The sequence below is a fragment of the Ursus arctos genome, unplaced genomic scaffold (assembly GCF_023065955.2).
Source record: "Ursus arctos isolate Adak ecotype North America unplaced genomic scaffold, UrsArc2.0 scaffold_13, whole genome shotgun sequence".
NCBI classification, from domain to species: domain Eukaryota; kingdom Metazoa; phylum Chordata; class Mammalia; order Carnivora; family Ursidae; genus Ursus; species Ursus arctos.
The window spans coordinates 68,968,827-68,993,010 of NW_026622797.1; the positions used below are offsets into that span (position 1 = coordinate 68,968,827).

General features: G+C 39.5%; 1 protein-coding gene across 1 annotated transcript in view; it reads right to left on the bottom strand.

Moving 5' to 3' along the window:
- Nucleotides 1-7,853, bottom strand: part of SMIM8 (small integral membrane protein 8) — a 13,159-nt gene extending 5,306 nt beyond the window's left edge. The window contains exons 1-2 of the mRNA XM_026511844.4: nt 7,780-7,853; nt 36-196 (exon numbers count right to left, since the gene is read on the bottom strand). Coding sequence (XP_026367629.1) covers nt 36-170 — 135 coding nt within the window. The 5' untranslated portion in view covers nt 171-196; nt 7,780-7,853. The remainder of the gene's footprint in view (nt 1-35; nt 197-7,779) is intronic.
- Nucleotides 7,854-24,184: the final 16,331 nt, after the last annotated feature.

Genomic DNA, 24,184 nt, shown 5'->3' on the forward strand with positions numbered 1-24,184 from the left:
AACTGAACATGTCTTATCCTGGGTATATTTCTTACAGGTTTTATGAAGAGCTCTGGATTCACAGCTCGAAATAAGGTTGTTGTGCGGGCCCCTCTGAGTCCTGGGTTTCGGAAGTCTTTCTCTTTGGATGGTTCCTTTTTAAAGCCAGGAGACTCAGGTGCTGAAGACATCTTCTTGACTAATGATGATTTATTACCTAAAAATTAAAAAAAAATTTTTTTTTCCTTCATGACCATGTTTTTTTTTGATAATGTTCTTTAAAAAATCATTCTGTACTCAATCATTTTTTTGAATTCCAGTCCAGATATATACCAAAGTGATTGCCAATTATTTTAATTTTATTTTTTTATTTTTTTTAAAGATTTTTTACTTATTTATTTGACAGAGACAGCCAGCGAGAGAGGGAACACAAGCAGGGGGAGTGGGAGAGGAAGAAGCAGGCTCCTAGCAGAGGAGCCTGATGTGGGGCTCGATCCCAGAACGCCGGGATCACACCCTGAGCCGAAGGCAGACGCTTAACGACTGTGCTACCCAGGCGCCCCGCCAATTATTTTATTACTTTGTATAACATGTACTTTGTATGGTGCTTTAAATTTTGTTTGGTAAAACAATTATTTTATTTCTCATCTCTTAGAACAAACCAGCGAAATGGGCAAAAGTTGTTTTCCTACTTTCACAGAAGCCTGGAGAATTGTTCCTTGGTCTGAGTCACATTGTATCTTGTTATATGAAAGGGGTCCTAAGGGTAAGAGGGGCTGGGGGTAATCCATATCCTTCTTTATTTCCTCCCATTTTCTCTTCCTCACCTTCCAACAGCCGAAAGCCCACTAGCACTCCTCAATTTCTCCCACAGCTTCCCCCCTGGCCCATGCTCCTTAGCTTCTGCTGGCCGACCCAAGCATGACTACCAAGCAGTAAGGCCAAGTAGTTATTTTCAGTCCTCATTTGCCTGTCAGTGACTTTCTGGGAAGGACTGGTCTATCTTCTCAATCTGAATATCCTTTTATTTTCCTCTTAATTACTCCATCCTATTAAATCCAAATGTGTCTTTTGGCTTCCAGTACTCCCAGCTAGAGTGTCAATATTTTGTGAATATTCTCTTCTAGGTACTATTAAGCAAAAGCTTATTCTTATCATTCCCACCACCTACTGCTGGGGAGGGTTGGAAGGGAAGAGGTAGGCAAAGAGACCTTCCAAAGGCTGAAATTAATGACATATATAATAAAATTCTCTGGGGAAAATGCTGTAACCCTACCATACAGTAAATGTCATGAAACAAGAATCAAACATTCATATTTAAACACTCATTGGGGCTTTGCTCATACAAGGATTAAGTCTTCCATTTTACAGACTTTATAAAAGCAATATTTTTGCACCTTTATTAATTATGGAGAAAATTAGGAGTTCAGTTTTTTTTTAACTATTTTATTTCTTTTTTTAAGGAAGATTTTTATTTATTTATTTGAGAGAGAGCGAGCATACACCGGAGGAGAAAGGCAGAGGGAGAGGGAGAAGCAGACTCCCTGCTGAGCAGGGAGCCAGACAAGGGGCTCAATCCCAGGACCCTGAGATGATGACCTGAGCCAAAGACAGACGTTTAACCAACTGAGCCACGCAAGCCACCAGGAGTTGCTTTTCAAAACTTTTTATTGAAGTGGTTACTTCGTCTATACCACTCAGTTGGATAAACACCTCATCAGATACACCTACTTGAAGGAAAGGATTCTCAACGCTCCCTATACTCGCCAGGGCTTCTGAAATACTCACTGTTACCTGTTCCATCATCCACTGGATGTTACGGTTGTCACTGTCCTCTTCATTATCATCATCATCATCACTTTCTGGCTCCACTCTGACATTGGTTAGCGCTCCTATAGCAATTTTTGGATTTGCTAACTCTTGGAAAATAGTTCAACTGCTATCTCTAGCCACAAAGTCTTTGAAATCAAACTGGTTTGGGAGACTAAGGGAGATAGCAATTAAGTACCAGACTATTTCAAATGCCATGCTTGGTTTGCAGTCTTTCAGGTTGACCTCAAGGGATTCCACAGGAATCATGCCTGTTTTCTCCCAAAATTTCATTATGTGGATGGCTCTACATGTAGACCACCAGATCTCAGCAATCATACCAATAGCTAGCTTCATTCTATTTTCTCCGTTTTCTCTTTACCATCTAAATTTAGAAAGAGTTGTTTCAGGGGCTCAGTCGTTAAGCATCTGCCTTCGGCTCAGGTCATGATCCCAGGGTCCTGGGATCGAGCCCAGCATCAGGCTTCCTGCTCAGTGGGAAGCCTGCTTCTCCCACTCCTCCTGCTTTGTTCCCTCTCTCAATGTCTCTCTCTGTCAAATAAATACATAAAATCTTAAAAAAAAAAAAAAAAAGAGTTGTCTCAGAAGTGTGCTTTCACTGTGAAAATTATACTCCCATCCGATGGCTTTAGAATGGCTCATGCAGTTCAATCGGAAAAACTCAACACGTGCATGATCCAAGCATAGGAGTGTGTTGTAGGCAGAGCAACTGTCTACCAGCAGGAGGATATGGTGTTTTGCTCCTTCCATTCTCTTGTCAACATTTCCCGGCCATTCATTAAATAAACCTCTCATCCTTCAGGTACATGTACTGGCTTGTAATCACAGGGGAGCAAACGAGATTTCTGAAGCACTGAGGGTAAACTGACTTGCCAATGACAAGCAGTCTCACCCTTTCTGTCCAAGATGCATTACAGCGGAACAGAGCAATCATCAGTCTTTGTTTAGATCTTTTGCAAAGTCCACCTTAGCCATGAAGTATATGTGGTAACAACTCATAAAACACAATTCATCAGCATTTCAAACATCATTCAAACTGTAACTAGCAATTGTTTTTTTTTTTTAATTTTTCCTGTATGCAAGTTAGTCATTTTCTCCACTAGAACACTGGGTTTTGTTTTGCTTTTCACTATAGACAACTTGTGAAACAATTCCATAACATGTCTGAAATTTGTTCAGCCAGAATACACTTGCTTGAAACTCATCATGTCCAAGGCTGGCAAAAATTCCACTTTCTGCTGAGCAAAAGGTCCACCTATGTGCCTGGGTCCTGCAGTAACTTTAAAAAAAAAAAAATTAAGCTTATTTATTTAAGTAATCTCTACACCCAACACCCAACAGGGGGCTCAAACTTACAACCCCAAGATCAAGAGTTGCCTGCCCTTCTGCCTGAGCCAGCCAGGTGCCCCGTCTTGAACTAACTTCTTGATACCACACAAAAACAGTTATAATAGGGACTTGGCATTTCCTTCTGCTTTAGGCCCAGAACCCCTTTAACTTCCTCTTCATTTATGGCCTAATCTTTCAATAATATAGGGGGAGGGATGGTAAATTCCTTTGCTACTCCTCCTTTATTATGGCAACAACCTACTCCTATTGTTTTCATTTCCTTCTATGAAAACTGCTAGCATTTCATCTTTCTCTCTGTGCCATGACAGCAGGGTAGATGGCATGTACTAATGCATTTGGAATTTAAGTGTCGAATGCTGGTCACCAGATGCCTAAGCCAGGTGCCAGTGATGTTTCTACTTAAGTTAATAACATGACTGACTGTAATATGGAAAAGAAAATTCAGAAAGAAGCAAACGTTAAAGTCGAAGCAATCGGCTAAGCCCATAAAAAATGTGAGGCAGGAAATAGTTAACACAATAGCCATGTTAAGACTAAATCACAGCCTGAGTATACTGCTACTTGAAACTGGGGCATTTGATAAAAATACTAGGAAGGCCTGAAAAAGCAAATACACAAAGGCCAGTCATTCTAACCATAAACTGACAAGGTGGCATTTTCCTTCAATTATTGAGAAACTGCTGCATGTAATTAAAACAAAGATATTCAGTACACTATGGTTTAAAATTGTTTACTGGGAAGAAAAACAAGGTAACGCGGAAGCTGGGTATGACGGCACATACTGTAAAGCTCAGAAGGGTCCTCAAACCACAGTTGATCACTTATATTCTTTGTTGATGAAAATGTGCCAAGAATTGAGGATGGTTAATTCAATCCTTACCTCAAGTCCAAAAACGAGAGGGGGGGGGGACAGGGAGAGAGATTTCACTATTTTAATATCAAAGGGATGAAAAAAAAATGTAAAAATCAAATCAAATCAAAGGGATGCAGTGATCGTCAATGTCCAAATTCAACCTACATGAAATGTCTGTAAAAACTACAGATTAAGAGTGTTCTAACATGAATTGTACCCAGCAGGGAGCCCAACACAAGGAGCCCAAACCCCAATGTGGGGAACCCAATGCAGGGATTGAACTCACGACCCTGAGATCAAGACCTGAGCTGAGATCAAGAGTTGGACCACCCCGGCGCCCCTGTAATGACTTTTTTGCAAGATTCCTTGGTCTCCTCTTTTCCTTAGCAGAACCTATGTTTTCTTTGTAATGAATGAAGTAAGTAAATAACTAAGGCAGTATTATACTGCAATCTCCAGACATCCATATTCACCTTAATAATACATTATTTATGTTAAACTTTTTACCAGAAATGACAAAGAATACCTGAACTGGAAGCCACCAGAAATGTTTATTACAGGGACATTTACAAATTAAGGGATTACCTACCATATTACATTTGAAAAGATTTCATATACCACAATTTTCATCATTTGTGATACTTTCTGCAAAGTACATAAGTAACATTTTCCACTAAATATCGGTCTTTTATCAGATATGGTATAAGACCGCTCAATTTTATTGCCTTTTTCTTAAAGATTTTATGTATTTATTTGAGAGAGAAAGAGAGGAGGATCAGAGGGAGAGGGACGAGCAGACTCCACACTGAGTGCAGAGCCTGACTCGGGGCTCACTCCCACGACCCCGAAATCATGACCTGAGCTGAAATCAAGAGTCAGACACTCAACTGACTGAGCCACCCAGGGGCTCCTATTGTTTTTTATGAGCCACAGTCACTTAAGATGTTATAATAGTTCCCCCCAAAATTGCATGAATTTGTTTACACAATCTATTGAACAAAGAAATCTTAACAACATTCTACACCTTAAATAAAAAAATATAGATTACTGAGTCCAAAAAGGGCTTTAGTAGCCAAAAATTTGTTACATATAACTATAAGAAACAAAACAACACAAAATCTTTTCGTGTAGAAAGTTCTTTTGAATCTCTTCACATGACTGGCCCACGGAGCTATAGATACATGGTTGGAGCAGAAATTCAAGATGTGTTGGTTGGATAAGTAAAGCATATAGAGTGCAAAACCTTAGTTGTCTGTTCACAGATATGTTCACTGTCAAAACTTTTGGGGAAGACAAATATGTACATCGAAAGTAAACTTTTAATCTAGAAGTAAAAGCTGACTATTTTCAAGTGCAGAGCTAATATAAATTCCATTTTTAAAAGCTGCAAAACTAATCATAAAATCAAAGCACAGCAATAATCTAACATCACCACTCAAATGAACTGTACCTAAGACAAAAACATCTATTTAACATCTAGCACACTTCCTTTAGAACTTCTTGTCTTCCCTCCCATAACTTTGTCCAACTTCTCCCCTTACTCTTTTGTTTCCACTGCAAGTAACCAGCACTTACTTATTTGCGTATGATATTAACCAATCTCTACTTAAACTCACTTTCAAGATAGGTTTATTTCTAAGCTAGGAAAAAAACCCTCATTTATTGTGTTAAAAAGGGAATCACACAAAACAAACACACACACAGAGTCTGGCAGGGATGATGGAAACTTGGCATTGCACTGCTCCTGGTGAAGCAATTTGATTAGTCTGTGTGTGGGCCCACTTGCAAAATACTCAATAAATCAGGTATCCAAGGGGCCACCCTCGGCTGGTGCAATCTATCCAGGAGCCCCTACTCATATTTCTTCTTCATTTTTCCATCACTCATTTCTTGTTCCCTTATTGACAAATGATATGAAACTGTCATTTATAGATTTTTTAAAAAATAGAGTAAGATTTTTCATATCTACCTGTAAATAAAAATTATCTAAATTAAGCTGTATTTACTTCATATGTCCCTCCCTGGTAAAAAGTTCACCTTTTTCTTCTTCCCACCTTCTTGTGAAGGAAATATGTAACGGGAAAAGGAAGCAGCAGAGTGAAAGGATGCCTCCTTACACATCTCATGGTCATTCACACCTCAAAGTGTGAGTGAGAATGGTGCCCTCCTGGAATTAATAATAATGTACAATGTGTGAGGCTGTACAATATAGTCCTAGACAGTCTGAACTATCATTTTTTGATGATTTTCCCTCCTTTACTAAAATTCTTGCTCAGGCGGATGATCCAGAATGTTATTTAGCAACCAATACTAAACAATTCACTGGCATGACTATCTATATTACATTGTACATGGAAATTAGACCAAGATAGAGAGACCACGAGTTACTTTAGGGAAAAATTTAATCTTCAGATATTCATTTTTGAAATCAGCAGCTCAACAGAAGATGTCAAAACAAAATTATCAGAATTATAGAATGTTAGTGAGAAGGAACCTTAGCAATAATCAAAGCCTTTCTTTTAAGACTTAGGGAATTCTAAAATGGACAAAGTATTTTGGCGAGATATAAAATACACTTGTTATTTTAGTTTTACATACCACACTATCTTAATATTTAAGAAAATCATTTGAAGGCTGGGACAGAGCACCTTAAAAAGAATTTAAATTAGAATAAACAAGTTTGGGATAGAATCAGAGGGCTTTATGTCTTAAGGGGATTCAGCACAGCCTCAAATTCTAACTTTGTGACGTATAAGCTGGAGGTCTTGGAATAAGTGACAACCTCTGTGGGCCTCAGTTTCCACCTAAATGGGTAATGTTATCTACTGCACAGAACAGCTGGATTGCCTGAGATAACACTTTTTAAAGGACATAACAGATGTTCAATAAATGATAGCTATTGTCATGCTTACCATCTAGTCCAATTCCTTTTTTAAAATAGAGAAGCCTAGACCCAAACGGACTGTCTTTGCCAATGGGAGTGAGATAATCCAGGTCTCTCAATTTCCAGCCCACCCCTATTCCACGACTTCACCCCCACACACTCCAAAATCGATAAGGTACTGCATTTACAAGTTATCACCGGAATTTCAAAACATAAAATTGTAATCACTTAAATTTTTAAAATGGATTCTGTATTTGTGTTTTGATGTAAAAAAAATAAACACTGTTTAAGAAAGTCTCTAGAATGTACCGTACCCGAGGGAGGGAGAAAGGTTTTCACAATGGCTGTTACAGTCTGAGGCTGGAAAGTATCACCGAGGTCTACTCCCCTCCCCACATTGTGGTACCCACACGATAGCCGGCTATTACTCAGACAGATGCATCTGAAGCCTCCAGAAAAAGAAACTGAATTCAATTAAGTTCCAGACACTGCGCTGCAAGGGGAACACGTGGCTTTTCACGCAGTTACTGACGGAAGGAGACACTTCATGTGAAAACAATTCCAACAGCTCTGCCCCCTAAATAGGAGTTCGGTGGGCTGGGCCACCGAGAAACTGCCCAGAAAATGGGAGGATGCTTGTGTCCGTGACCAGTGTCGGGATTCGGGCACGCGAGGGGCGGGAAATGGGCCCTATGGGACCAGGGATCCTAAAGACGGTTCAGAGCGCCCACAGAGTGGCGACGATTCGGGGTGCTCGGGACAACGCCGTCACGTCCGGCGCACCTGGGAATGAGGCCCGCACTTCGGCCGCCGCGCCAAAGCCAGAGACCAGAGCGTGGTGGGGAAGCCGCCCTATTCCCCCACGTCAGCCGCCACCGCTCACCTGCCGCGAGCTCACCTCCCCTAACCGTCCTCTCAGCCGCCCTCGTCTCCGCCTGCGGGACAGAGCGGCCCAGCGCACCCAGCAGGCTCAGCACCACAGCGGCCCCTACAGCTCGGAGGCTGTGACGCAGGGGCGAGTGCGCTGCGGGACCTAGGCCTGCAGGGCTCCCCACCTCCCAGGCCCTGGCACGGCCCACGGATTCACCTGTTGGAGTTTGCAAAGGGCGCTTTCAGTTTCTTCCTTTCTTACCTTTCGTTTTCAGCCACCCAGGGTTCTCGTTTCGTGTGTCTGTGTTTTGCAGAAATAAAAGGAGACACCATCTAGAAATATATATTTATTTAGTGAAATGGGAGAGCATTCTGAGGTGAGAAAGAAGGCTGGGATCTGGTAACCTCCTGCACGGATTTTAGAGGCACATTCAAATGTACAGTTAATACTCTGTCATTCTCTTAGTGTCTTGACATTCCAAGATGCAAGGTGTGTGTAGCTATGGTTGTGATAAGAATAGATATGGTTACTGTTTTGTACATACTTTCCTGATGTTAAAGTTTGTTGGTATACCAGTTGCATTAAAACAAAATAGGGGTGGTCCAGGTGGTTAGGGGTCTGACTCTTGATCTTGGTCCAGGTCTTGATCTCAGGGTTCTAGTTCAAGCCCCATATTGGGCTCCACACTGGACCTGGAACCTACTTAAAATAATAATAATAATTAAAATAATAATAATCTTAAAAATAGTAAAACAAATAGAATAGCAGATGCCCAGATTTGGGCATGAATTTGCGTAAAGTTTGGGCAAATGAATTTTGAATTTAAAACTCATTCATTCAAGCCAAATTAACTTTATATTTGACTTGAGGTTTAATTTCTAAAAGCTCATCAGCAGCTGGTAGTACTAGACAATCTTCTGACAAAATAAGTTAAATTTTAACTAAAAAGCTTTTTATGACATGAAAAGGTGCTCATTATTGCTAATCATTGGGGAAATGCAGATCAGAATCACAATGAGATCACCTCACACCTGTTAGAATGGCTATCATCAAAAAAGACAAGAGATAAGTGTTGACAAGGATGTGGACAAAAGGGAATGCTTGTGCACTGTTGGTGGGAATATAGATTGGTATAGCCACTATGGAAAAGAGTATGGAAATTCCTCAAAAAACTAAAAATAGAAATACCATATGATCCAGCAATCCCACTTCTGGATATATATCCAAAGTAAATGAAATTACTATATCCAAAAGATATCTGCACCTCATAACGTTCATTTGCAGCATTTTTACAATAGCCAAAATTGGAAATAACCTAAGTGTCAGTGGGTGAGTGGATAAAGAAGGTGTGGTATATATGTACAATAGAATATTATTCAGCCCTGAGAAAGAAAGACATCTTGACATTTGTGACAACATGGATGGATCTTGAGGACATTATACTAAGTGTAGTAAGTCAGACAGAGAAAGACAAATACTGTATATCAAATATATGCAGAATCTAAAAAAGACAAATGTGTAGAAATAGAGACTAGAATGCTGGTTACCAGGGATTGAGGGCATAGGATAAATGGGGAGATATTGGCCAAAGATTACAAACTTCCAGTTAGAAGTGAATAATTTCTGAAGATCTAAAGCACAGCATAGTGATTACAGTTAATAATACTGTATTTTATACCTGAAAGTTGCTAAAGCAGTAGATTTTAAATATTCTCACCAAAAAAAATTAACTAGTTGATGCTATGGTGGTTATCAGTTTGCAATATATATGTGTGTTAAATCAAGACATTGTACATCTCAAACTTGCACAATGTTGTATGTATGCGAATTATATCTTAGTAAAGCTGGGGTGGAGGGGAAGTTGCCCACAAAATCAGGCAAAAGACCTACATACCAAATACAATACCAGACTTCCAGATGATGTTCAAAACTCTCTCAAAGAAAAGAAAAAGCTATTTGTGCAGTCGCCACAGAACAATGGAGGGCTACAAAATGTTCTTGTGCTGAATTATCAACATACCTGTATTTTCTCCTTATCCCTTAGGGTTCTCCTCCCTAATCAGTAAAATGCCAAGTATCACTAAGGAAACAAAAGTACCTTTACTGTCATGATCAATCCAAAGTGATCAGGTGAAAGAATATGAAATTTAAGAATATGTAAAAAAAAAAAAGAGAGCTTAAACTGTAGGTAAAGACAGTAGAGAAAAGCCTAAAGGCCTTGCCAACGTCATGGGTATGAAAACGATGCAAGTAATATGAATAAACAAGAGTTCTTTCCATTTTATCATGCTTTTAAGAAATTACTGTGAAGAATGAGGCCAGTCTGAAATCAGCTTTTATAATCATTTTAAACAGAACCATCAATACTTAATATTTAACAGGAGATTTGGTATTTACTAGGATTAGAGATTTTGTATTTGATGGGATTAGCTGCATAAAACAAAAGTTCATCTGTGTGAAAATGTACTCAAATTTTCAAAATATATCTACTTTCATCAGGAGTTCATCAAGTGTGTCCCAGGGACAATACTGGTGGTCCGGGAGCCTTCTTAAGGGAATCTTTGATGTGCTGGTTCTTTTCTTTTCAGGCATGAATTAGTTGACTAACAATATTGAATAAAAATCATACATTTATTTATTGGTGTTTTATCCAAAGCAGGATTTGTTTTGTTGTGTTGCTGTTGTTTTTATAAAATAAATGCTGGCTTCTTTTCCCCAGCATTAAGCCAAGCCAAAGTAGGTGATATAATTATTGTGGGCCATGGGGATATCTGACTCCATTGAATGAATTATTAGCTGACAAACTAGAAGAACATTTAGTATGTGTAGTATAATACAAAAATAATCTCTATTCTCTACTCCTCTATACCCTCCCCTAACCCGTGTCCACTCCCACTCTGATTCTGGGATCGGCCTTGTGACTTATTCTGGTTAATATGATATTAACAAGTATGACACAAGCAGAGGCTGAAAAGGTGCTTGAACTGGTGGATATGCCCCAACTAGCCCACTGGAGGTGAAAAACACATAGAGCCAAACCAAGTCATCCTCATCATTCCAACCTAGGCCATCCCTCGGCTGGCCATTGGTCTGCTGGTCCCCACACATGTGAGCAAGCCCAGCCAAGATCAGACAAGCCTGCCCAGATCAGCTGAGCTTAAATAGGTGTGTTGATTGTTGTGCACCTTTATCTTGGAAATAGAGAATTGACACAATGTCCTCCACTGCAAATTCCCTGAAATCAAAGAGCATTTGATTTGCTTGGTAGCTTGAGAAGTATTCTGCTTCCAGTGGGAATTGTAAGAAGAACAAATGGTTGCTATTTGTAAAAACTATATTGTGGTCCTAGTGTCATAGGAATATCTGTTATGGGAAGGAAATGAAATCTATCAAATGGTAGGAAACATAAATGAGTTTAAAAAATGAGAATGGGGGGGATCTGAGTGGCTTAGTTGCTTAAGCTTCTGCCTTTGGCTCAGGTCATGATCCCAGGGTCCTGGGATCGAGCCCCACATCAGGCTCTCTGCCCAGCAGGGAGTCTGCTTGTCCTTCTCTCTCTGCCCCTGCTTGTGTGGTCTCGCTCACTCTCTCTCTCAAATAAATAAAATCTTTAAAAAAAAACCGAGAATGGGCAACTGATATTATTTACTGTTTTTCTTCCATATAATATTTTTAGCAAACTGGTTTTAATACTTTCTATGTCAGGTCATCTTATACTTACTTTTATCAAATTTCCAAATACTAGAAAAAATAATGACTTATTCTATATTAATTTTTCTAAAGTCTCATAATCTTAAAGCACCTTAAAAAAGAAAAATTAAAAACATTTTTATTCCAATTTTTTTAATTGAGTGAAGGAAGCAGGAGTTCATTATCAGTGCAGTTAGGTTCAGTTTAGTAAAAAACATTCTAGTGCATTAGTGCATTCAGTGTGACAGGTACTATACTAGACATTGGGAATTCAAAGATTAAGATATATTCTCTGCCCTTGAGGATCTTAAAGATTTGCGAAGGACACAAATATAAAAACAGATCATCTCAACATAATGTGATAAACGATAATGTAATGATGTGCACACGTTTCTTTGGAAGCACAGAGAATGGTATGTAGCTTGGCCTGGAAGGGCTGATGACTGAGCTGAGAGAATCAGAAGCATTAACTAAGGCAAGGAAGCTAGAAGGGATGTTTCAGGGCAGGAGAAACAATTGAACACAATCTTTGAAGCATGAAACCATACAGTGTGACGGGGTGTGTTACATATTCACCCGAGAGTGAATGATAAAATGGAAAATGGGAAGAAATGAGATTGGAGAAACAGATAGGGGCCAGTCCAGGAGGGCTCACATCCATGGTAAGGGACTGGCACAGTATTCTGAAGGTCATGGGAAGTTACTGAAGCCATTTAAACAAGGAGCTACATGATCAAATGTATGTTTCACATAGATTTCTCTGAGAACAAGATGGGCTAAAGGACACAGAACTCATTAAATAGCCAATGCAGTATTCTAGGAGAGAGGGAAGGAAGACCTGGATTAGGACAGTAATAGGAAGTATAGAGAATGTGGGATGGATTTTGGTGATATTAGCAGGCAAAACTGGTAAGACTAGTGATTGTTTTGGGTTGGGGTAGAAGGGGCAGGAGGTGAGGGGAAAAAAGGAAACTCGCTCGCTTGCTCTCTCCCTCTAAAATAAATAAATCTTAAAAAAAAAAGAAAAAGATGGTGTATCATTACCTGACATCACAAAGTTTCTTTGTTGTCTTTCTTCTCCATTAGGATGCAAGTTCCATGAAGGCACAAACACCCCATGAAAGCTCCATGGAAATCCATATAAGTTCCATGAAGGCTCCATGTTTTGCTCATAGCTATATTTCCAGACACATGGAAAAGCTCTGGAAATATCCGTTGAAGCAATGCTGTGTGAACTAGGGAGATGTTAAGGAGGAGATACCATGAGGAAGCAAAGCCAACCAAAGCATTACTTTGGGCCTATGGACCATGAGAATAAAGGTGGAAGTGAGATATTGTGAAAGCAAGCCCTAGTGGAGGAGGGTAGAGCTGCCAGGGTAGGTCGACAGGTGCCAGTTGATTCTGTCTTTAATTGCACCCAGGGCTACAGAACAACTTATCTCTAGATACTGAGACATAGATCTTTTATTCCTTTGTCAACTCGCTCCCATTACTGGGAGCACAAAAGCACAACCCCTCAAACTACCCTTCTTACTCTTCCACCCTTGCACAAACCCAATTTCCAGAAAAGAGGGAAGGTCTCAGAGGTAGAGAAGGGCCCCTGGGAGGCTTTGATGCCAGGCTGTTGTAACTAGCCATGCCCCAGAGTAGGGAGGGCCTTGGTCCTAAACCATGCAAATAAGTCAGTGATATAGCAGTATCAATGTTCAAGTGACCTTATTTTTATCCAGGTACTAGAGAAACATGAGGACATTTGGGCTGTATTAGAAACTGCTGTTTGCAGCACCATGCCTTTGAAATAAAACAATTTTGATGTACATATAAAATGCCACATATCACAAAATTTACAAACTTTTTTTTTTTTTAATGCAGGCTCCACACCCAGCATACAGCCCAACACAGGGCTTGAACTCACAATCTTGAGATCAAGACCTGAGTTGAAATCAAGTGTCAGCTGCTCAGCGACTGAGCCACCCAGGTGCTCCCAAACTGATAAGCTCTTAGAGTTCCCAGTGCCTCACGGATGCACTCATAAGATTCCTTAGTGTTTCTGAAGCCTTGCCAATTGGTCTGACATTCATATACCCTCAGCATAATCCTACATCAGGGGTTCTCAAACTTGAGTATGCATGCATCAAAATCATCTGGAGGCCTTATGAAACACAGGTTACAGAATCCCAACTCCAGAGTGTCTCATAAAATAGGTCTGGGGTGGGGCCTGGGAAACTCCACTTTAAATCCCGGTGCTGCTGCTGCCACTCCTCGGACCTCACCTTGAGAACTTCTGACCTACTCCATGGGTTGCTTTCCCTCTTCATTTGCCAAATAATATATAATTGCTTTTTATTATATGGTTTTGAGGTAGAGAAGCTGAGGGAATTCCATTTTAGAAAGGCTCCATCTCTGCTGTTTTTCTGTGAGGTCCTATTTACTCATGTTCGATATTTGCCTCTGAATCAGCCAAAGAAACTATGTTCCCACCTCAAGGCGGAAGCAAGAAAGTTCGTCATTCTCTGAATTTTGCTCTAGGCCCCAGACACCTAGTAACATCTAAGAAGAGCTGGATTCCAAGTGTGTTCCAGGACATTACCTTTGAACAAACCTCAGCTGATGCCAGCATCAATCCCCCCTACCTTTGGTAATTTATAGAATAACACCTATTGTTCACTTGACACTCACCTTTGATCAGACCCTACGTTGGATTACTGAAGGAACACATGCCCTAGACTCCTTTCTAATATCAACCCTCAACCCTAAGCAATGATGAGCCTCATTCTCCTTTCCTTTCCTAGTCTCCCCAACACTCTAGTCGCTATTCTCTCGTGCTATGCAGCAAACTCTTCTTCCACTTTCCCCAGCTCACATTTGATTTCTATCCTGAGTGAAGCTGAGGACTGTCTTGGCTGGTCCTGCACCCACCCCCCCGCCCCCACCCCCGAGTCCTCTGACCCAACCTGCCTACATCAGTTTCTACTTTGGGAACAGGGATGTATGATATTCTAATTTAAGAAATTCCTCTTAAGATTTAAATATCTGACCCAATAGATCAGACTTCAGCAAAGCACACAAAACAACTATTTCAGATGATGGATATTTAAGCATAGTTGGTGTTTATCATAGGTCTCTATGGATTATGATCAGTGAAACTATTATTGAGTGGGACAATTTTATTTGGGTGCAATGACACCATGAGAAGGTGCTTCTTAAGACTTGAAAAATAGAGATTTTAGGAAATTTAAAGACTCTCTTCTAATTATTTTTACCCCCATTCTTTTAGAACTTAAAGCAAATAATTGAGTTAGTTGGATGCGTCGCCAGGGCGCTGGGTTGCAAGAGCACCTGGTTCCGGGGGTCCCACACAGACCAGGTTCGGCCACTCACCACTGACAAAATCCAAAAACAGAGAAATGAGTGGTAGTGAAACAAGAAAGGAATTAATTTCAGTGAGGCCGACACCAGGAAGACAGCAGACTAGTGTTTCTAAGACTGTGTCCAAAGTGCTGAGAACACTTCCAGGTTTGTCTGAGGAAAACGTGGGACAAAGGTCCGTGAGCAGCAAATGTCAGATGGATCATTGTCATGGGCAGGGTCTTGCTGGCTCTGAACAGTCCTTACTGCTTGAGGGGGTAATTTTAGTTTCCATCGGGCCACGCTTTGCCCACTGGGTCTTCTGCCTGAACTCAGAGATGAGCTGGAAAGAACGTAATCACTTAGAAAGTACAGACTGAGGTCCAAATGGAGGTTGTAGTGGAAGTCCTCTTTCAGATGCATGAAATATAATAAAGTCCTTTACTGTAATAGTTCTATAGGACGTCCTGCAATGCCATAAACAACAATGGAAGGTCTCTTTAAATTCAAACAAGTAATAAAGATTCCCTTGTCTTCTATTTTGCTTGATTTTCTCTCTCTCTTTTTTTCCCTGTTCCTTCTTTCCTTCTTAAACACTTGGGGGAGTTTTCCTCAAGTCATTTGGAAGCTGTTCTACAACAGGTGAAGCAGAAGGCAGGGTTATTTGTGGATTACGGTTAAGTGTTTGTAGTCACAGTAAAGCTGCAAATGTGCTGAATTATGGTAACCTGCTGACAAGCTAAGTGCTTTTCTTCATTAATGATAGCAGTCATTAAAAAGTCACAGTAAAAAGATAAAATCTCCAGAAAAGGAGCGTCTCATATGCTAACAGGAGTCGGGGTTTTCTATTCTGAGCAAGGTGCTCACTCTTTTTGTTTTAGATCAATAAACTTCTACCACTCACTCCAGCAACCAAGAATGTCTTCCAGCCATGTCTCAAATATATTTTATGCTTGTTTTTGTTTTTGCAAGAGGTAGAGCTTTGATCAATACAATTTGAAAAAGCAGGCAAGGAAACAATGCGCTGCATTAGCCCATTAATGCCTGATGGAGTGAGGCAAAAGGACTCAGGCACAGAAAAATGGAAAATGGGTGAATCAAGGCAAGCAGAATAACAGGATTTTGTAATTTTGAGGAATTACTTCCTTTTGTTCAAATTTTCTTTAATAGTGTTGTTGCATTTATTTTTAATTACAATCATTTAAGATATAAGCTGATGCCAGAATTTAGGCCTTTTCTTTGCCCACCTCTATTTTTTAAGTAATCATTTTGTTTAATTGAAGCCTAACATAAACAGAAAAGCATACAAGTCCTAAGTGCACAACTCGATGGATTTTCAGAGTGAACACCCCCAAGTAACCACCACCCAAAGTAGGAACTCGACTATCACCAGCATCCCAGACTACCTCCTTTCAGTTACTATCTCTCCCCTCTGTCAACTGCCATTTTGATTTCTATCACCATATTAATATTTTAAACTTCATGTTTTAAAATTTATCCATCTTGATGCATTTATCAGTTATTCATTTCCATTGCTATAGAGTATTCCACTGTCTTAAGAACTGCGATTCCTTGCACCAACATAAACTTAACTGATGGGACTGATAGCTGAGACCACCTCTGTCAAATTACTGCCTTTAATCCCCAGGGAATTCTTACCAAAGGAAATTCAATAGCAGATCAATAAAGTACTTCAGTGTTCACATCAGGATGACTATGCAAACCAATTCTTTTAAGCAAATAGTTTTCTTACCTGGGTAAACAACTCACTTATCAGGACAATAGTTTGCTCTTCATAAAACTCATCTCCAGACTGTCACCTAGCTATGACCAACAATCCTAAAATACTGTGTCATGAACTTCACCCAGTCCCAACCAGTTCCCTACCATGAAAGACCTGCCATAAACCTGAGTTCAGAATCCTCAAACCTACAAATACTCTTCCCTGATGTCCCCTTTTAGAGACACTACTAATGTCACCAGCTAGACCCTAAGACTTGCCTTTAATGCCCACCTGCTTGTACTCAACGATCTTTGTCCCACATTTTTCCTTAAGCTCTTCTTTTCAACTTATCTCTTAATTTAGGCAAATGGAAAGCAAAGACACCCATGAGCAATAGCAACTGCCCTAACAAGACCTCCCAGCCAGCCCAGACCAGCCAGACCTGTTTGAGCTGAACCTCTGACTGGCACCTGTGCAGATGGACCAGGGAGTGACCTCTAGAATGGCTGATGATGACCTTTATCTCATTATAATACTAAAATCTTCACCCAAGGAGGAGCCTCAGATCCATTTATATAACATACAATGTGTGTATAGGCGTGTTTCCTTAAGGCACACGCGTGACCTTATTCTCCCCTCTGCATACAATGACAAGGCTTCCCTATCTAAACATTCCTCCTAACCCTAAATAAAAGGAACCCATTCGCTCTTGCTCAAGGAGTCACCACTTTGGAAGTTATTCCCTGTGATCTCCTTATTTGCTGCAAGTAAAATCTCCTTTGTGTGACAACTCAACCTGGTGCAGTTTCTGACTCACCCAAGAGTGAACTCACATCTGTTCGTTTCCACTAAGACTCTGTAAGATTTGCTTAATCAACATGTTTTCCTGGTGGTCTTTGTGAGGAAGTTGCCAATATGATTATATCACAATTTATTTACCTATTTTTATGCTGATGGGCATTTGGGCACTTCCAGTTCAAGGCTGTTATGAACCCTGTATTGCACGTACGGATGCACTTGGGAGTTGGGATTTCTGAGTCATCAGTGGGTGTATGTTCACTTTAACAGATTTAATAGTTTCCCAAAGCGATTGTACCAATTTCTACTCTTACCAGCAATGAATGAGAGTTTCATTTGCTACCCACTACAACCAATAGTTGATATGGTCGGCCTTTTTAGTATTAGCTATTCTGATGAGTATGTAGGAGTAGCTCATTATGATTTAATTTGTATTTCCTTGATGACGATTCTCTTTTCATACGCCAATTTTAAACTTAAAAAAAAATGATAGACTCACAAGGAGTTGCAAGAATAGTACAGAGACCCCACATATCCGTCACCCAGCTTCCCCCAACAATGATGACATCTTATGTAACCATAGTGTTGTATCAAATCCAGGAAAAGATCAACACAATACAGTTAACTAGACAACAGACATTGATCATATTTCACCAGTTTTTGGATGCAATCATTCTTTTTCTATGTCATTGTGTATAATTCTCTGACATTTTGTTTTATGTATAGGTTCCTATAACCACCACCAAAATCAAGATTCAACAGTGTTGCATCACCACAAAGGAACATGATCGTGCTTTGCTTTCCTAGTCTCATCCTCCCTCTGCTTCCCTTTAGTCCCCAGGGAATTGACATTACTGACAGTAATGACAACCATTTATCTGTTCTACATCTCTATAATTTTGTTATTTCAAGACTATCATGTAAATGATGTCATACAGTATGTAATCTTTTGAGATGGGCTTTTTTCCCCACTAAGCATCATGTCCTTAAGATCCACCTAGTCTGTTGCTTAAAGTTTTTGGCTATTACAAATAAAGCTGCTATAAACATTCATGTGCAGGTTTTTGTGTGAACATAAAAGCTCATTTTTTTTCCAGGATAAATTTCCAGGAGTGTAATTTCTGGGTCATACAGTAAGTGTATGTTTAATTTTTAAAGAAACTATCAGACTGATTTCCAGAGTGGCTGAATTTTTTTATATTCTCACCATCAATATAGGAGAGATCCAGTATCTTCACAACTTCATCAGTATTTGATATTACTTATATTTTGTATGTTAGCCATTCATAGATCTGTAGTGGTATTTCATTGTGCTTTTAATTCGCATTGACCTAATGGTCAGCAATGTTGAACATTTTTTCATGTGTTTATTTGTCATTCATATATTTTCTTTGGTGAAGTGTCTGTTCATGTCTTTTCCCATTTTCTAATTGGATTGCTTTTTTTGTTGTTGAATTTAAAGAATTCTTTATTTGTTCTGGATACAAGTCCTTTGTCATATATGTAAATATTTTTTCCCAGTCAGTGGCTTGTCTATTTTTTTAACAGGGTCTTTTGCAAAGCAAAAGTTTTGAACTTTGATGAAGTACAATTTATCTACTTTCCATTCTTTCTTTCATTCGTTCGTTCTTTCTCTTCTTTCTTTACTTTTCTTTTTCTTTTCTTTTTTTTCACCTGAGCTTTTGGTATCATTTCTAAGAGCTCTCTGCCTATCCCTACTTTGTGAAGAGCTTCTCCTGTTTTCCCTTCTAAAGGTTTTATAATAATACGTTTCACATTTATCTCTATAATCCATTTAAAGTCAATTTTTGGATAAACTACAAGGTTTGGGTTGTTTTTGTTTGTTTGCTTGTTGCCTATTGCTGCCCATTTATATGCTTGTTTTTCTTTTTTTTTTTTTTTTTAAGATTTTATCTATTTATTTGTCAGAGAGAGAGAGAGAGTACAAGCTTGGGAAGCAGCAGGCAGAGCAGGCAGAGGGAGAAGCAGGCTCTCCACTGAGCAAGGAGCCTGATGTGGGACTCAATCCCAGGACTTTGGGATCATGACCTCAGCTGAAGGCAGATGCTTAACTGACTGAGCCACCGAGGCGCCCCATGCTTGTTTTTCATTTGGGCATCCTCTTGCAAAAATACCTGTTCTTTTTCCTATTTTTCTATTGGGCTTTTTAATTTTTATTTATTAATTTGCATGAGTTCTATAAAGATACTGGATATGTCTCTTTTCAGATGTATTACAAATATCTTCTCCCAACCTGTGATTGCCTTTTCACTCTCTTAGTGATATCTTCTGAAGTTCTAATTTTAATGAAATTAAATTTATCAATTTCTTGAAAAGTTGAAATTCACTTTACTAACCCTTCTGATTAGTGCTTTTTATATCATGTTTAAGAAATTTTTCCTTGGCCGTGAAAATAGTCTTCTTTATTACCTCTAGAATCCTAGAATCCTTATTGTTTTCTCTTTCTTTTTTTAGATCTATAATTCTACAGTTATATTTTGTATATTGTGTGAGGTATAAAATAAGATGCATTTTTCTCATATGGATTTCCAATTGACCAGCCTTGTTTATTGAAAAGGCTATTCTTTCCCCATTGTGCTGCAGTACTATCACTGTAAAAAATTAAGGACTGTATATGTGTGAGTCTGTCTGGACTTTCAGGGAATTGGGGGAGCTGGTTAAGCAGGCTCTGTAAGGCTGTTATCTCCTTGTCCGATGTTGGAGTTTGAAGTCCACAGAGCAGGCATTCAGGAAGGGAAGATCATGAAGCAGGCTGGAACTCAACAAGCATGAATTGGAAACCCATAAGGAGCACTGAAACCTTTGCTGTTGTTGCCTCTGACCTTGGTGACAGGGGCATCCTGCAGAAGCTTCAGCCCTCAGTCACAGAGCTAAACACATACCTGGCCCAGGAGTCAGAGAAGTTGAAGGAAGATCCTGGAGAAGGTGAACTGATTGTGAGTCCAGCTGCTGCCCCACAACAGCAAGGGGAGTCAGCATATCAGCGACCGTGTGCTGCAGCTACAGTAGCTGCTGCTTCCCTTTCACCTTCCAAATCTCCCAAATATCTCCCTACTAGCATGCTTTAATCAGGAACATACAAGATAGAGAATTCTGGGAAATGTAGTTCAGCCTAGGCAAACAGACACGTTCCAAAGCCATCACAGAGTTATTCCAGTATCTTTGTGTTTTCTTTGAGAAAAGGAGATGGAGATGTGTTTCTTATAAGATTATTCCCACTGGGTTTAGAGTATTACATTGTCACTTATTTCAGCACTTCTGTATGTCATTGTTTTCTGGAGTCCATTATTAATGTTAATTGATCAGCAATCAGTCTTACTTGTTCTTTGAAAGGAATGCATCATTTTATCTGGTTGTTCTTAAGATATTCTCTTTGCTTTTGGGTTTCAGTACTCTTACTATGATATGACTAAGTACGTTTTCTTTGTATTTAATCCTGCTTGGGATTCATAAAAGTTCTTGAATTAGTGTCTTGATAATTTTCATATGGTTTAGGAGATTCTTGATCAATATTTAAATATTATTTCTTCCCATTTTCTCTCTCTTCTCCTTTTGGGACTCCAAAACTCATATGTTTAAAACTTTTCTTTGTGTTCTAAATGTCTCATTCTTTTTTTTTTTTTTTTTGTATTTTTCATCCTCTTTTGTCTCTGTGCTTCAATCTTCAATCTGAGTATTTTTCCTGACTTGGTTTTCAGATTGCTAAGTCTCTCTACAGCTAACATGAGATAATAAAATATATACATATATTGGTCTCTGCCCCCAGTTCCTGGCACAGAGCACCTGAGACCCTTGTAAATTCCTAAGTTATAAGAGCACTAGGAACAGCTTTTTTTCTGAGGTGATGCTGGGCGAGCTTCTGAATGGGGGCTGGTCACCACAGAGATCAAGCCACGATTAGAAGCTTCAAAATTTCAGCTCTACCTCCCCATTCTCCAGAGAGGGAAAAAGGCTTAGACATGAAGTTAATAATCAATCATGCCCATATGAGGAAGCCTCTATAAAAATCTGTAGTGCAGGGTTTGAGAGTCTCCAGGTTGGTGAACACATCCACATACCAGCAGGCTGAGGTACTCTACCCCCACAGGAACAGAAGCTCCTGCACTTGGGACCCTCTCAGATCTCGCCCTATGTATCTCTTCATCTGGCTGTTCATCTGTATCCTTTATCACATCCTTTAATAAACTGGTAAACATTAGTAAGTGATTCCCTGAGTTCTGGAAGCCACTCTAGCAAATTAATCAAATCCAAGGAGGAGTTTGCGGGAACCTCAGATTTATAGCTAGTCAGTCAGAAGCATAGTTGACAACCTGGACTTGAGAGCGGCATCTGAGGTCAGGTGAGAGCAGTCTTGTGGGACTGAGTCCTTAACCTGTGGGATCTGACACACTCTCCAGGTATGAAGTGTCAGCATTTAGTTGAATTGTAGGACATTCAGCTGGTGTCACAAAGAACTGCCTGGTGGGAAAAAAACCCACCTCTGGTGTCAGAAATGTTGTTAGACAGTAAAGGAGACACACAGGAGGAAAGACAGGTTTTTCCCAAAACAGCTTATTTGTTGTTAAAGCCATCTAGTCCATTCTTAATTTTAGATATTGAATATTAAGTAGAAATTCTAATTGATTTTTTGATACATTTTATTTCTCTGATGAAATTCATCTTGTCATCTACTTTCTTGAACATATTAATTATAGCTATTTTAAAGTCTATATTTATTAACACCAATATCCTAATACCTGTGGGTCTGCTTTGTGTTCTTGTTTTTCTCACATGAATCTTTTAGTATTTCTGGTAATTTTTTATTAAATGCCTGAAATTGTGTATTTAAACTGTAGAAGTTCTAGATAATGCTATTTTCCTCCAAAGAGGTGGTTTTTTGTTTTTGTTTTTGTTTTTTTAGGCTTCTGTGATTCAGTTAAAATAGGATCATATTATCTTCATCTAATAAGGAATTGATCTGATTCAGAGTTGAGTCTCAGCCTTTTAAAAGCCTTGTCTATTTCTTGTTTCCTTGCTGAAAGTCTGGGAGTCCATACCGGGACCTCTATATCTTGGTAAACCCTGAAGACCAATTTTATCTCCCTATAACTATGAGATGCCAATAGCTCTGGTTAGGTTCTCGGTCTCATAATACTTTCCTCACAGTTCTCTTTCTCCTGGTCTGTGCTGCTTCCATATCACTACATGTTCAAGGGAAACAGAGAAGTTGAATATTGACTTACCCCAGTGAGTTTCCTTTCTTTCAGGGATCTTGGCTCTTTAAGTCGTGGTTACATTGGTGGCTCTCTGACGCCTTCAAACAATTTCATCTGTTTTGTTTTTGTACTGAATTCAGCTCTCTAGCTGTTCTCAACTAGATGGGTGATTTGCTACAAATTAGTCTGCCATAGTTGAAAGGAGGAGTCCCCTTCTATTCCTTTTGATTCTGTCTTTGACTCTCAGTACCTGCATTCCCTTGCTTTGAATTGATCAGAACCTTTAATTCTGGTGACAAAGTTGTACAGACACCTTTTATCTCCTCCCCTTGTCCATGGCCACCTCTTCTCTGGAGAATCTTTATAAGAAAAATAAATAAACAGGGGCATCTGGGTGGCTCAGTTGTTAAGCGTCTGCCTTTGGCTCAGGGCGTGATCCTGGCGTTCTGGGATGGAGCACGGCATCAGGCTCCTCTGCTGGGAGCCTGCTTCTTCCTCTCCCACTCCCCCTGCTTGTGTTCCCTCTCTCGCTGGCTGTCTCTCTCTTTGTCAAATAAATAAAACCTTAAAAAAAAAAAGAAAGAAAAGAAAAATAAATAAACAGAAAAAATTGCCCTGCATTCAAGGGTCAGTTGAATTGAACAAAATTCTTAGGTCCTTACCTCTGCCTGTCCTGTAGGAGTACGGAACATCACTGACTCAGTGCTTATCCTGTCTCATTACACGGTAATCATGTGTGTAAGCCTGGGAACATCTTTGTCTTCCTCTAGACTGAGTTCCTTAAGGAAGCTTTATTGCCCGCACACCCTTCTGTTGCCTCTCCCTATGACAATAACTGTTCAATTTTCTCCAGAGAATACACAGAGACAATCCAATCATTTCTCTAGCATAGTTGTTCAAATTTTGCTTTTTATTATTGATAATTTAGAAAAATATTTTTCTGATTACTTTCTACTAATAGCATATAAATTGGAGATTATTGCCAGTTTGGGGGAAAGACTCCATGAGGTTTCTTCATATTTAGAAGAATTTTCCAGACCAAAATCTGCCTTGATATATTTCAAACTTCATTTCTCCTCCATAACCCAAAACCTTCTGGTACTGGGCTTCACTAGATGCATTCAAATGGTAATGAGACCACAATCTCTGCACCTTTGTTCTAGCAATGGGTGAGTGGGCACAATGGGCAATAGGATGATTCTTGAAAACCATCCCTACACCAGAACACTTTGTAATAACTTAACTCTAAACAAAAGTGAATGTGAACCACACAAATATATTTCACTAAACCAAAACTAAGCCTAAAACAACTTTCCTTAGCTAGATCCTCAAAACATCCACAGCCACTCCAAACTCTGATAGGAGAGGAAGTGCAACAAAGGAGATATTGTAGTAGAAGGAGACAGCAGTCTCAATTGATTATCTTATCAGTTAATATATCTTAAATTTGCAAATTTTATAGAAACATGTGCCTATGAAAGCACACTACTGGGGCCATTTCCAGGGCCTTGGAAGGGGCTATGCTGGTGAGAAGGGCCTTTGTCAGCTTCAGAGTAAATCTACCTTGTATTTAAGTACTATTTATTTGATTACCCCCCACAGGGTAGCTAACGTACAATGTGGACTCTGGGAAAAAGGAAAC